The 14,475-nt window shown below is 40.5% G+C and overlaps 1 protein-coding gene across 6 annotated transcripts in view; it reads right to left on the bottom strand.

The window, feature by feature from the left end:
• triob (trio Rho guanine nucleotide exchange factor b) overlaps positions 1 to 14,475 on the bottom strand; it is a 254,419-nt gene that overhangs the window by 89,906 nt on the left and 150,038 nt on the right. For all 6 annotated transcript variants that reach the window (XR_009808860.1, XM_061916203.1, XM_061916204.1 and 3 more), the window contains exons 16-17: positions 4,176 to 4,371; positions 2,254 to 2,420 (exon numbers count right to left, since the gene is read on the bottom strand). Coding sequence is in view for 5 of the 6 variants with exons in the window: in XM_061916203.1 (XP_061772187.1) it covers positions 2,254 to 2,420; positions 4,176 to 4,371 (363 nt within the window). In the remaining variant the exon portion in view is untranslated. The remainder of the gene's footprint in view (positions 1 to 2,253; positions 2,421 to 4,175; positions 4,372 to 14,475) is intronic.

Raw genomic sequence — 14,475 nt, 5'->3', positions numbered from 1 at the left:
GAGCTCGAACATTGCATTGCTGGGATAGACAATATCCATCCATCCATTTTCTACCGCTTATTCCCTTTCGGGGTCGCTGGCGCCTATCTCAGCTACAATCGGGCGTAAGGCGGGATACAGCCTGGACAAGTTGCTACCTCATCGCAGGGCCAACACAGAAAGACGGACAACTTTCACACTCTAGGGCCAATTTAGTGTTGCCAATCAACCTATCCCCAGGTGCATGTCTTTGGAATATGTCTATTATTATTATTTCTGATGTGGACACAACACAAAATCGTTCTTGCCACAATGCATGTCAGTTTAGTACATCTGATCACCTACGAGAAGTGATGATAAAAGAAAAACATACTGGGATGGTTTTCTGCACAATTTCCCCTAAAAACAAAGAAGAATATTTGCGTGGTCAAAGATCAGTGATGTTGGGCAATAGCAGCTGTTAAACAAGCTCTCTCGCTCATGTCAAAAGTGTTTGATGGAGTTGATTCAAAGGTTCTTAAGTTTTTGCACACCAGATGTTCCCAAGTCATGCTGGATCAGAAAAAGCCTTTCCTGAAATGTAAGAAATCTAAAGCTTACCATGGAAACATAATATTTAATATTTAAATCCATATAGTGCTGCTCTAATGGCCTTACTCTACTTCTAATGATAGACTGCAGTACAGTACTTGACCCTACTCACTGCCTCTAAATCAAGAACAATACAAAAACCATAGACAGAGGAGAAACATTGGCGAGAGGTGAGTCATCAGTGCATGGTCGTGTACGGACAGAAAAGCCTTTTAGCTGCTGTGACATCATGTTAAGCTGTGGCAAAACACGTTATTAAAATCTCGTGAACACCCAAATGCCCGTCTCCGTAACACATCGCCAAACCACACAGCCTTTTTTGTCCAAATTTTCAAGTGTCAAACTCCCTGAAAAGGTGTAAGGTTGTCCTAAATGCCTTTACGTAGGAATGTTTCCAACAACATTTTCTGCATCCGATCCCGATCTGATTTTTTTTGGCATGAGTTCTTTGACAATAAATCATACAACTGCAAACATTTTTGTAAAGCTTATTATATTTAGAATTTGCTAGTATTGATGTCAATGCAATGCTGTGTTAAATTAGTGCTACAGAATGTTACATACAGCTTTTGGAACAAAATTAAGTGGATAGTGCACAATAAATAAACAAAAGCAAAAACTACTATTGGCTTCCATTTAAATTATTTGGGCTTTGCCCTCAAATCCTTCCTCTATCTAGAGCAATGATAGGCAAACTGCGGCCCACGGGCCACATCCGGCCCGTTGGTGTCTACCGAGGATGTCGTAGTGGTTTGTGCGGCCCTTTGAGACACTAGTGATTTAGGGCTATATAAATGAACATTGATTGATTATTCCGGCCAGCCAAACATTTGAACAGAATTGAGAAAAATATCTTTTTTTAGAATTTCCACAACAAAACTGATGCTAGACTTCCACGCGAAAAGGGTGATCAACAACACTGCTCCCACTAAAAGACAATGTAGTTGTTAAATTTATCAGTGTTAAATTTTAAAAGATAATGTGGCCCAGGAGCCAAAACGTTTGCCCACCCCTGATCTACAGACTTACTCACTGAGTTTGTGAAAAAATAATAAAAATGACAAAAAATGTATGCTGTAATGATAATTAGTACAAGAAAAGAAAACGATCGATGTAATCACTTTGGTATGGTTTATATACTCATTCTACACTAGATATCGATCGTATCGACATCTGGATCATTGAAGCTTTAGCGGTTAGCTTCTTGTGTCCTCCCGCTCAGTGTGTTTATGTAGCATGCTTAGCCATTTTTTTCCATCTAGTCCTCCAGTGATAAAGTTACTTAAGATAAGCTTATTATATTTTATACCATTGTGGTGAGGATAAGTATCTTAGAAAGGGCTTTGCAATGTGGATAGACGACACGTTCGTTGCGGCTGGCCCTCATATTCGAGTCAGTGTTCTGGCAGAACACGCACCTTCCTGGAATTTATGCGACTTCTGCATGTGGATAACAAGGAACATGGAAATGTAATATTGTCTCCCTGAGTGTGCATCCCTTTCATGCAAGTTCAATCTTTAGCCATGCAAACACGAGGACACAGCTCCGGCAATCTCGCAGGTTGTTGTTTAGTCAAAAAAGATAGCTATCTGTCCATGATCTGATCTCATCATTGGGATCGGGCATCTGTACCTTTAAGATTAGTGTGTCATCGCCTACCCCCTTCATATTTGAGCATGTACCTGTTTGACCTCTGCCTGGAGGTGTCTCAACTGGACACACTGCTCCAAATGTCGCCGGTGCTGCTCAGCCGCCACATCCAGCTCCTGCTGCTTCTCATGGAGAAACTCCAGGAGATCCTGAACCCGAGTGGCCATGTCCACATCTCGGTCACATAAGAGTTCTACGCCTGAACAATACACAGATAACATGGCATACTTTTATCAGTAATAATTCACATTTGATTTCAGTGATTATCAATTTTTACTTGTTTATTATAGAATGTAAATGGAAAAACATATATGGATTGTGAATAGTTGTATCATATTCTGAAACTATGCACGTTATATATGTATACTGCCAAGCAAGGGTTTTATGTAAAACTATCCCTCTACAAAGACAACAATGCAATAATTTACAAGATCTACAACAGATGGGTGGTAACAGACTTTACATCCATTCATCCATTTTCTACCGCTTGCCCCTTTTGAGGTCACGGGGGGGGGGGGGGGTCTATCTCAGTTGCATTCGAGCGGAAGGCGGGGTGCACCCTGGATAAGTCACCACCTCATCGCAGGGCCAACACAGATAGACAGACAACATTCAAACTTACATTCACACACTAGGGCCAATTTAGTGTTGCCAATCAACCTATCCCCAGGTGCATGTCTTTGGAGGTGGGAGGAAGTTGGAGTACCCGGAGGGAACCCATGTAGTCACGGGGAGAACATGTAAACTCCACACAGAGAGATCCCGAGCGTAGGATCGAACTCAGGACCTTCGTATTGTGAGGCAGACGCACTAACCCCATCTTCCACCGGGCTGTTTAAACTTGTAAAATATTTTTTATATTGCAAATGGATGGATGAATGGTAAATCTAGATATATAGATAGATAGATAGATAGATAGTACTTTATTGATTCCTTCAGGAGAGTCCCTTCAGGAAAATTAAAATTCCAGCAGCAGTGTACAGAGTTAAGATCAATTTAAAAAAATAAAAAAATAAAAACAATAATGGGGATTTAAATGGAAACAAAATAGAGAAATATTACAATAAGAATAAAAAATAAAATGCAACAATGGGAATAAAAATATAGGAGTAAAATAAGAATATAACAAGAGAAAGTAGGCAGTAGTGACCATGTTATGAGAACGTATTGCACGGTTATTGTTTTGCATCCCCTGTCATCCTTGTACCCCCCAATGGCGTGTGGGACAAAGGAGTTATTGAGTCTATTAGTCCTGCACTTGGGATGAAGCAGTCTAGCACTGAACAGGCTCCTCTGGCTACTGGTAATGGAGAGGGTGACTGGCATCATCCAGGATGCTCACTAGTTTGTCAACAGTCCTCTTCTCTGCCACCGTCACCAGTGAGTCCAGTTTCATTCCGATTGTAGAACCGGCCCGCCTGATCAGTTTCTCAAGTCTGGAGCTGTCCTTCTTAGATGTACTGCCCCCCCAGCACACTACCATGTAGAACAGAACACTGGCAACCACAGACTGGTAGTACATCCACAGCAGTTTTCTACAAATGTTGAAGGAGTGCAGTCTCCTGAGGAAGTACAGCCTGCTCTGTCCTTTCTTGTACTGGTGGTCCGTGTTAACAGTCCAGTCCAGCTTATTGTCCACCCAAACCCCGAGGTACTTGAATGAGTCCACGGTCTGTACCTCAACTCCCTCGATCACAATAGGTTGTGACCGTGGACTCGACCTCCCAAAGTCAATGACCAGCTCCTTGGTCTTTCGTTTTGAAAAAAATAATATGTTTAAATTGTCATCTTTTTCCATTGCAGCATTCATTGGTGGAGCATGGTAAAAAAAAAACGTTTGTACCTTATTATTCCTAAAAATGTTTTACCTCTGCATTTGACACAGCTATCACACACGAAGACAGCAGCTTTCAAGCCCCAAACTTTGGACTTGTATATCCAACGGTTCACTCACCTGATGCCTGGACCTCTGTGACGTACTGCAGTAGCTCCTGGCCTTGGTGGATGACGTCGAAGGTGAGGTTGTTCATGGTGAGTGCTTTGTCCGCGTGATGCTGCAGCCTCTGCTCAGCCAGGGTCAGGTCCTCTGTGTCAAAGTCACTCATCTGCTGGGACAACTCCTCGTTCCATGACTCCAGGTCAGAAATGATCTAAGAGCGGGAAAAATAAGAATGTGTGAAGGATGAGAGCGGCTCAAGCTGGGAACCGTATTTGTCAACCTTTGTTGTACAAAATGGACATTACACGCCTCACAAGAGCCACTTCCCGTCAAAGCTGCTCTGAGTGAAAGACACTCGCCCGACAAGTTTACGATCAGGCACGTGTACAGATAGACCCCTAGTGATGCAAAGAACCTGCCTTTTTGTCTTGCATCAGAAATGTGCCCCTTCTGCTGGAGCCATTTTTTTCTTCATTAAAAAATAAACAAAAAATACTATCTGTAATCAATTTCTCTGACAGGGAATACATTTGAGATCTTGTGAAAATACCTCCCCAAACTGCTTAATATGCCACAACCCTGCCCCTCCTTCTCATGTAGTGTGCTGGGCCTACACTCCAACTGCTCCAGTCCTTCTCAAATAGTGGGAACATGCTTTATCGCAACCCGAGGGTCCCTGGTTCAATCCCCACCTAGTACAACCTCGTTACGTCCGTTGTGTCCTTGAGCAAGACACTTCACCATTGCTCCTGATGGGTGCTGGTTAGCGCCTTGCATGACAGCTCCCTCCATCAGTGTGTGAATTTATGTGTGAATGGGTGAATGTGGAAGTAGTGTTAAGCGCTTTGACTACCTTTAAGGTAGAAAAGCGCTATACAAGTACAACCCATTTACCATTTATCAGTATCCTGCCTCTAACCCCCCTCTGAAAAGCTGTGCACTACAAAAAGCGCTCATTGTAGCCATTAATCCTGACTTCCTCATTTTGATTAAAAAATACATCAGCACAAATTGTTTTATTCATTCATGTGTTGTAGGTTAAAGTGTTTTATATATTTTGCTTCTAAGTTATTGTTGATCAATTTGAATGCCTTATTATATATTAACTTTAATTTAATTTTATTTTTCATTCTCAAGTGGGTCAAGTTCGTCAAAAAAGGTTTACACTTTAATTAAGGATTTTTACACTGTATTTTAGGCAGAATGCTGCACTTTAAATCTTTTCTGTTACAGACTTGAAAAAAAAGTTAAATTAACTTATTCTTTGTTGTAAGTTGATCCATATATTTTACCTTTTTTTTTTCTTTAATGTTGATAAAGATACATTGTTATAGACAAATGATGCTATTCATAGTCGTGGCGAAGACTGGGGGTGAAAGCGAAATTGCATAACACCAAATAATTGAGAAGCACTTTCACATGCAGCACCAGACAAAAAGGTAATAAAAGTCATCAAACACTTATTTGGAAAATCCCACAGGTGATCAGGCTAATCTGGAACAGGTGGGTGCCATGATTGGGTATAAAAGCAGCTTCCATGAAATGTTCAGTCATTCACAAACAAGGATGGGGTGAGGGTCACCACTTTGTGAACAAATAGGTGAGCAAATTGTCGAACAGTTTAAGAATGACATTTCTCAACGAGCTACAGCAAGGAATTTGGGGATTTCACCATCTATGGTCCATAATATTAAAAGGTTCAGACAATCTGGAGAAATTACTGCACGTAAGCGGTGATTTTACAGATCTCCGATCCCACAGGCGGTACTGTATCAAAACGCGACACCAGTGTGTAAAGGATATCACCACATTGTTTAGTTCAAAAATACAACATTAATGTAGCTGAAAACATAATGCCACTAGTCCAACCCTTCCTAACAAATTTCAAAACAACCCAAAGCTTTGTCCAGATTACTGAGGTTTGTCATATTTAGTGAGGGAAGAAAGGGCATACCTGTCAACATTTGTATTTCAATGTATGGGAAATTTCTTGGGAAAAGTAAGGGGTTTTCATTGTAAAAAGTTTTGCTGCTCTACAAATTAGACAAGTTCACTAGTTTTGTTTCAGTTAAAATCTGCATCGAGCTGAAAGGTGGGTCTTAACAATATACAACAAATATACCTCAATAGACTCTCGTAGCTCAACTTAAGACCCACCTTTCGTCTCCTTAATTCAGATTTTAACTCAAACAAAACAAGTGAACTTGTCCAATTTGTAGTACAGCTAAACTGTTGTTGATTTTTTTACAATGGAAACCCCCAATATTTCCATAGATGTGTACACATTTATTTTCCATCCATCCATCCATTTTCTACCGCTTATTCCTTTTCGGGGTCGCGGGGGGCGCTGGCGCCTATCCCAGCTACAATCGGGCGGAAGGCAGGGTACACCCTGGACAAGTCGCCACCTCATCGCAGGGCCAACACAGATAGACAGACAACATTCACACTCACATTCACACACTAGGGCCAATTTAGTGTTGCCAATCAACCTATCCCCAGGTGCATGTCTTTGGAAGTGGGAGGAAGCCGGAGTACCCGGAGGGAACCCACGCATTCACGGGGAGAACATACAAACTCCACACAGAAAGATCCCGAACCTGGATTTGAACCCAGGACTGCAGGAACTTCGTATTGTGAGGCAGACGCACTAACCCCTCAGCCACCGTGAAGCCCTTTATTCAAGCCCCATTATCACATTTATTTTTTTTATTCCATTTCATCATTTGATTTTGTATTTGTTACTATATACATTGGAATTATCCTGCTGTGACCCTATGTCCTGTCCAAAAATCTACATTCCAAGGAACGCCAGTTTATTAGTAACCCCGAGAGTCCAAAAAAAGTCTTAGCATTAGTCTTAGTGGCATTCCGGTACTCTGGAATGCCTTAGCAGCAACAGTCACTTTGGTACCACCTTAAAACTCATCCAGCTCATAGACTCTGTTTTAGAACAGTTGACCAACCCCCCACCCAGATCAGGGGACGTCGTTGTGGTTTGTGCAGCCCTTCAAAGCACTTCTGAGTAAGGGTTGTATAAAAGAACTTTGATTGATTGATTATTATAATAACAATCATATGAATATTGTTTTGGTTTGAACACCTGGCCCTCAAAATCTGCGTGCACGTTCCTGTTTAAGATGGTATCAAAAAGTAAAAGGGAAATATTGCGTTTGTGAAAAGTGATGTTCCTGTCCAACCACACTTTGTTCATCAAATTACTGGATCTGATTGCAGGAGTTGGTGTTATTATGTGAAAGCCCACACAGACAACAGCAATTTCACACCTTGTTGGGTTCTGTGTGATAGAGATGTGCAAGAATAAACAGGTCGACTGGGCCAATTTTGACACAAAGCTGTTGATAAAAGGGTCATTAACCCTAATATAACCCTTTTTATTCAGAAAGGCATATACCAGGGGTAGGGAACCTATGGCTCTAGAGCCAGATGTGGGTCTTTTGATGACAGCATCTGGCTCTCGGATAAATCTGAGCTAACACTGCTTAACACGATAAGTAATGACTAATTCCACTTGTAATCAAAGTGTTAAAAATAACGTTCAAAATATTAAACATGCTCATGCATTTGAATCCATCCAACCTTTTTTCTACCGCACTTTATTTATTTTTTATTTTTTTAGGGCTTGCCCTCCTAGGGGTTCTTTAGACTACCAAGCACCGACATGAAAGCCTGTTTAAGGGTTACGATATTTTTTTTATTTTTCAATAAGTCTGTCAGTTGCTTTCCAGCAATTGTCTTTTTCTCTTTCGTTCTTGCTCGCACTCTGGCTCCAGCTCCAACCCTGTCTCTCCTCCTGGCTGCTGCTTATAACAGAGCGACAGGTGATTAGATAACAAGGCCCAGGTGGGTTGTCTACGCACCTGTCGCTGATTTCGAGGCTGGTCCTGGCACGCCCCGCTTCGCTGCAGACCCGCAGGCCACGCCACTTCCACATTTAGCTTCAGAATATCAATGTTATTACAAAGAATAAGAGACCTATTATACCCTAGTAATGTTGGTCTTACTTAAAAATGCACGCGTTTAGGTGTTGTTTAGTGTTGAAAAAAAAATTATGTGGCTCTTACTGAAATACATTTTAAAATACTATGATTCTTGGCTCTCTCAACCAAAAAGGTTTCCGACCCCTGGCATATACTAATATTATTTTTGTTTTTATTCAGTATGCTTTCTCTTCTCCACCCTGTTTTCAACTTTTGAACAATTTATTATTATTACTATTATGACATATTAGAAGTGTTTCCTTATAAATTGATATATAGTGGTAAAAACACAAAAAATGGTTTGGTTTGCTTTGTGACTGATGTGAACCTTAAAGAGTTTTTCTGCTCAGACCAAAATGTAAGGATTTCATGGTGCACATAAATGCATGTGAGTCTAAGAGATACTTTTACAAGTGTCATCTTTAAAGGCAGTGTAAAGCATGCACACTCAGCTGTCTCAGTCGTAATTCCTGTTATGAAGAAAAACACTGCACCCTCAAGCCAGATAGCCACCTTAATTTGACACGGCACAATGTCTGCCACAACGTCTCACTCTGATGATGCAAGGCGGGTAAAGCAGATGTCAGCGCTTTTCTTTAACTACATTCACACTGAATCATGACACACAGTTTACTTTGGCAGCATCAACATGTGTGTCTCAATGGAATTTTGTTTCCACAATTCATCACGTTCTGTAACTTCTTAAATTGTCCAAGGAAACATCAATCTTTAATGTGAATTTTATTCCAGTGTGTCACAGCTGGTCTGCACCGTACTGAAGCAGAATGAGTCTAATGCCAGCCAAGGAATGGTAGAATAATATCTAAATAGCAGACATTTATCCATTAAAATATTGAAAAGTAGCTGATGGTCTGTTTGGTGGTGAAACAACTGGGAGGAAATGCCAAAGAATTGAACCCTCCAAAGTGCATTTTGTACATTAATATTGCATTACTTCATAAAACTATTGTACTTGTTACTAGTAAATTATGTTGTGTTGCTTTATACAATATTTCTTATTGAAACATTTTTTTTCTTTTGAAAACGCATGTCTCATGTCAAAATTTGGCTCTTTTGGGGGGGCTAGAGCACCAATTAAATTGATTTCAGGGTGTACCCCGCCTTCCGCCCGAATACAACTGAGATAGTCTCCTACACTCCCCACGACCCTGAAAGGGACAAGCGGTAGAAAATTGATAAATGGAGACATTGATTTGAGATACAAGTGTTTTGAGTTAAGAGTTCTGTCACATTACCTAAAAAGCTTGTAAGTTGAGGTACTACTGTAATTGAAAAAAACATCCTATATTGTGTTTATAATCATGAGGTGGTGACTTGTCCAGGGTGTACTCCGCCTACCGCCCGAATGCAGCGGTACAAAATACATAGGCTCCAGCACCCCAGCGACCCCAAGAGGGACAAGCGGTAGAAAATGGATGGATGGATGGACATTGCATGTAACTGCTTTGATACCTTTCAAATTGAAATAAAAGACCTGCTATATTTAAGAATATGTCCATTTGATAAGTACTGCTTTACCATGCACTAAACATGTATGTTTCCATTAATTGTCCATTGCAGTAGCATGCCCATACAAGGTACTCACTCATAACTGCAGTAAAACTTGATCTCTTGGTATAAATGAAAATAAGATGGTTTTGCAGCTGTCCTACTTCCCTCAGACATGGTCATTTTCTAACCTTTACAGTTGTATGCGTTTAAAATCATATACAGTTTAATATAATGCACAAGGTATGTGCAATATGCACTATGACTTATGATACAACACATTACTTTACACTGAGGAGTGCCATGTCAAGGTGGTTGAGCCATGTAATTTATGTTGTTATATGAAGTGCCCTCATGTAATTAATTCCCAGGAGCTGCTGCTTTATTTGTTTACTGGCATGATGATGTCATTCAAGTGTTTTGATCGGGATAGGGTCACAGTGTAATGCAATGCTGTAATTGAATTGTTGAAAAGAACACAGATAAAATGAAGATAATCAACAAATGCCTAAAGGAACTGGTCATTGGTTAATACAACTAAAGCCAAAATAGTGCTTTAAAAAAATATGTGGAGGAGTGACTGGTAGAAGAAAGTTTTTTTTCCCATTATGTTTAGAATTCTTGTTTATATTCCTAATGGTTATTAATTGACTCAATCTGTTTCTCCCCTTTTTAAAAAATATAATCTTTGCGATCCTATTTATTGTATTACATTTTGTTCTCTTAAATTCAATGTGTCCTGAATTGTGGTGCAGCTATCGGTTATTTAGTAGTCAGGTAATCAATCTTTTGATTCATTTGTTCAATTAATCGAGAAATCAGACAAAACACACTGTATAGCCACAATGCGTATTTCAGAGATAGTAGTTTTTCTGCTTGTCATAAGTTACATTTTTTATGATAAATGCACATTGTCAACATTTAAATTGCACTTTTATAATAATGATCGCTGTTTGTCGCCCCACAGATCACTGCATCAAAACCACCGCGCTCATGTGCACACTATTTCAGCCGGCATGCAATCTTAAAGTTGATCGACTTAATCCTTTCCTCCATTTAGCAAATGTTCTTTGTCTGCCAGTATTCAAATGCTAAGCCTTCAATCAATCAATCAATGTATTTTATTTTGGCAATCTTCACATAAAACAAAGAACAACAACAAAAAAGAAAAAAACAAAAACAAAAAACACTCATTTGAGCAATGATTGAGCCGAAAGGGTGTAGGTTGAAGCAACGCTTATATAAACCTACCCCATCACAACAAGAACAAGGTTCAAAATATATAAAATCTAAAACATGCTTCACTTATATTACTTTTTTTTTTAAACAATATATAAGCAACAAATGCTAAGCCTTTGGGCTGTTGTTAGTTATGTCCTCCCAATTACCCATTAAAATATATAGGCTCTGCAAACAAGTATTGCATGTAATTCAGACACGCTCATTGACCTATGTTTGTAATATGCATAGCAAAAACAACTGTGCAGTTAAAACTAATCCATTTCCCCCAAACCACAGACATTGCTGGAAGGTCTTCACTATCCATTCAATATGACAAACAAGTAGGATTTTCCACTTTTTCCAACAAAGCGCTTTATTTGCTCTGTTAAAGTGTGACAAAGCGCTTTGGGCATTTCGATTCGTCAAAAAAACACACCAGATAGCAGGCTAAGTTTCCAACGCCCTTAACATTGGATGATCATTTCACTTAACTGGCAACCGAGGGAAAACTCACCAAACACTCATCTGTACTCCCCCCTCTTCTCCGTATACAGTTGAGTAGAACACCCTCGGTGTGCAAAAAGACCATATCATTTGTTGTTAGTGCTGTGAAGTCCAACAGGAAGTGGAGATAAAGCTCCTTTGACTCTTTTCTCACAGCAGTGTGCAAAAGATACAGAGTGAATCATCTCAAGAAATCCATAGGGCAGCCTGTCTCACCTTACCTCAGACACCCCCCCGTTGGAAGTAAAGAGGAGTGCCATTGTGTGTGTGTGCGTGTGTGTGTTTGTGTGTTTTTAGAAGGGGAGGGCAAGAAATACTGTTTTTTTTTCCTTTTTCTTGTCACACTTCCAATGCAGACTGAAAAGACCTTTGCATTTATTTTGAAGGGTTAGACTATATCGGCGACTCTTCAAATACAGAGATATCAACCATAATTACAAATGCGTTTGTTCCAGAGGTGGACTTCTATGTGGCTGTTGGACATGCATCAGTCAAATTCTGGCCTCCTCTCAGGTGGGGTGCCCCAGGGTTCAGTTTTTGGACCCAACATTTTTCTCTGTACACACTTCTACTTACAGATGTCAGTAGGAATTGTGAAGGTACATTGCATTGGGAAAGTATTCGCTTCACTTTTTCCACATTTTGTTATGTTACAGCCTTATTCTAAAATAGAACACCGAATAATGGCATTGTGAAGGCATGTTTTTTTAATTCTGCAAATTAATAAAAAATTTAAAATTCACATGTACATTAGTATTTACATCCTTTGCTCATTACTTTGATGATGCCACAAGCTTGGCACGCCAATCTTTGGGCAGTTTCGCCTATTACTCTTTGCAGCACCTCTCAAGTGCCATCAGGTTGAATAGGAAGCACTGGATTTCATCCAGGATTGTCATATGCCACATTGCTGCATTCATCTTAGTCTAGTGAGAGAGAGGAATAAGCATGTGACATAACAAAATGTGGAAAAAGTGAAGGGGGAGCGAATACTTTCCAGATGCACTGTATCTCATACCAAATGTACGTGGATGACATTCAGTTATATATCTTGTTTAACCCTGATAGAACACACAAAAAGGATATGCGAAATGATTGTCTGACTGAAGTTAAAGACTGAATGGCTAGTAATAATTTTCAGCTGAATGCGGCCAAAACAGAAGTGTTAATCGCTTTAATTCCGTCTTGTGACTTCTTCCTGGAAGTGGAAAAAAGTAGTGGTTAACCAAGCCAAAGTGGCTGTTGTGCAGCAAGCAGCGTGTGAACTCTTTGAGTACACATAGGGCCTAGATGTTCCTACAAAAAAATCTGACTATGCAATCAAAAAGATCCATATACTTTATCAAAAAAAGATTTGTCGAGTGACATCAAGGATTATCCGTCGGTGGAGTTCCCAGACATATCGTTGCGGCGACTTGCTTATGAGGGCGCGGCTGCTGATTTGTTGAGCGTGCATGCAGTTGACAACGTGCGTTATGTGAGCGCGTGAGAAAGCCAACTCCAGACTCACTCACCAAGAGAGAACTGTTAAGTCAAGTCTCTGGCTTGTATGATCCACCTTGCCTTGTGGCCCCTGCAAAACCAAAGGGCGCAATCCTGGTGAGAAGAGCTTTTCAAGAAGCCAAGTATGCCGCCTTATCTGAGGGTCTCCGAGAAGACGCCATTTAACTTCTAAAAGAATATGCTGACCTGAGCCAACTTCGATTCACCAGACCTCTGACACTACCAGTCAGTCAGTCAGTCAGTCCTTCCTATGACTGTCAAGTCGTCGGGGGGATAACTGTGATGAAGAAGCAGCCAGTCTGTGCCAGTTCCCACGGTCCTTAGCGGCCGTCAATAGCTCTGGGGTCGAAAGGTCCATCCATGTTGTCTATCCAGGATTTCCGTGGTCTTCTCCGCTTCCTTCCACACTCGAGTGTGCCCTGCATGATGGTCTTGGACAGGGTGTCGTGGAGGAATGTGTGGCCGAACCCAGCCAATTTCCTTCTTTTGACTGTTGCAAGCAGGGGTTCTTGGTGACCAACGAGTCTTTCGACTTCACCTCGCACATACTTATTTGTTTCCCTGCGCAAAGCCTGATGGCATCACTTTCTCTGACGAAAGCAAGCATGCATATGACGCTGTGATGTATCTTCACTGGAGCTGCAGCCATGCTGTTGTTGTAAGGTTAGTTGAAGCGAAAGCAAAGTTGATCCCTCTCGACCACAAAGGAGATCCTATAAAGGCGGAAATGTGTGGTGCTGTTTTTGGTGCACGTCTAAAATCTTGCTTCCAGGGACACTGCCGAAAAGTGGCAACATCTTGTTGACAGTCAGACCGTGCTGGGTGCACAAAAAATGTGAGAGTTACAACTATCAAACTTTCTCTGCAAACTGAGTTGGTGAAATCCAGTGTAGCACCAATATCCAAGATTGGTGGTGGATCCCTGGGCTTGCTAATATCGCAGACCTCATTATGAGGGGTGCTAGCGTTAAAGATCTAACTGTAGACTTCGTGTGGCAGTCGGGCCCCGAGTTTTCCATCTTCCTGAGGTTGAATGGCCACAGAAATCCGCAACAGAAACCACTGCTCAAGCCAGAGAACAGATAACAAAACTCCAAAAGAAGGCATTCATGGCAGTGTTTACCAGATCAAATCTGAAAAGGCGAGTTATAAGCAACAGTACAGTCCAAGAAAAGTCGAGGAGACATACTTGCCGACCTTGAGACCTCCGATTTAGGGAGGTGGGGGGCGTGGTTAGGATCGGGGGCGTGGTTAAGAGGGGAGGAGTATATTTACAGCCAGAATTCACCAAGTCAAGTGTTTCATATATATATACATCCTGAAAATATACAAACAAAACTGTGTTTAGATAATTACATAATTGATACTTCAAACTTCCATAAATAAATCTTAAGGAATATAACATAACTTGGCTTCTGAGCGCTTCAAAATGTAATGAATAAAATGCTAAAGTTGTTGATAAAAAAGCAATTGTTTTAATAATTAAATATGGTCATTTTAAATGAATCATTATGATCATTTAAAATTAATTACTTCAAATATGTTTATTTTAATGTATAATTCTATGGCTGGATGTA

This window comes from Nerophis ophidion, linkage group LG11 (assembly GCF_033978795.1).
Source record: "Nerophis ophidion isolate RoL-2023_Sa linkage group LG11, RoL_Noph_v1.0, whole genome shotgun sequence".
NCBI lineage: Eukaryota > Metazoa > Chordata > Actinopteri > Syngnathiformes > Syngnathidae > Nerophis > Nerophis ophidion.
Note: the sequence above shows the minus strand (reverse complement) of the source record. Positions and strands in the feature narration are given on the sequence as shown.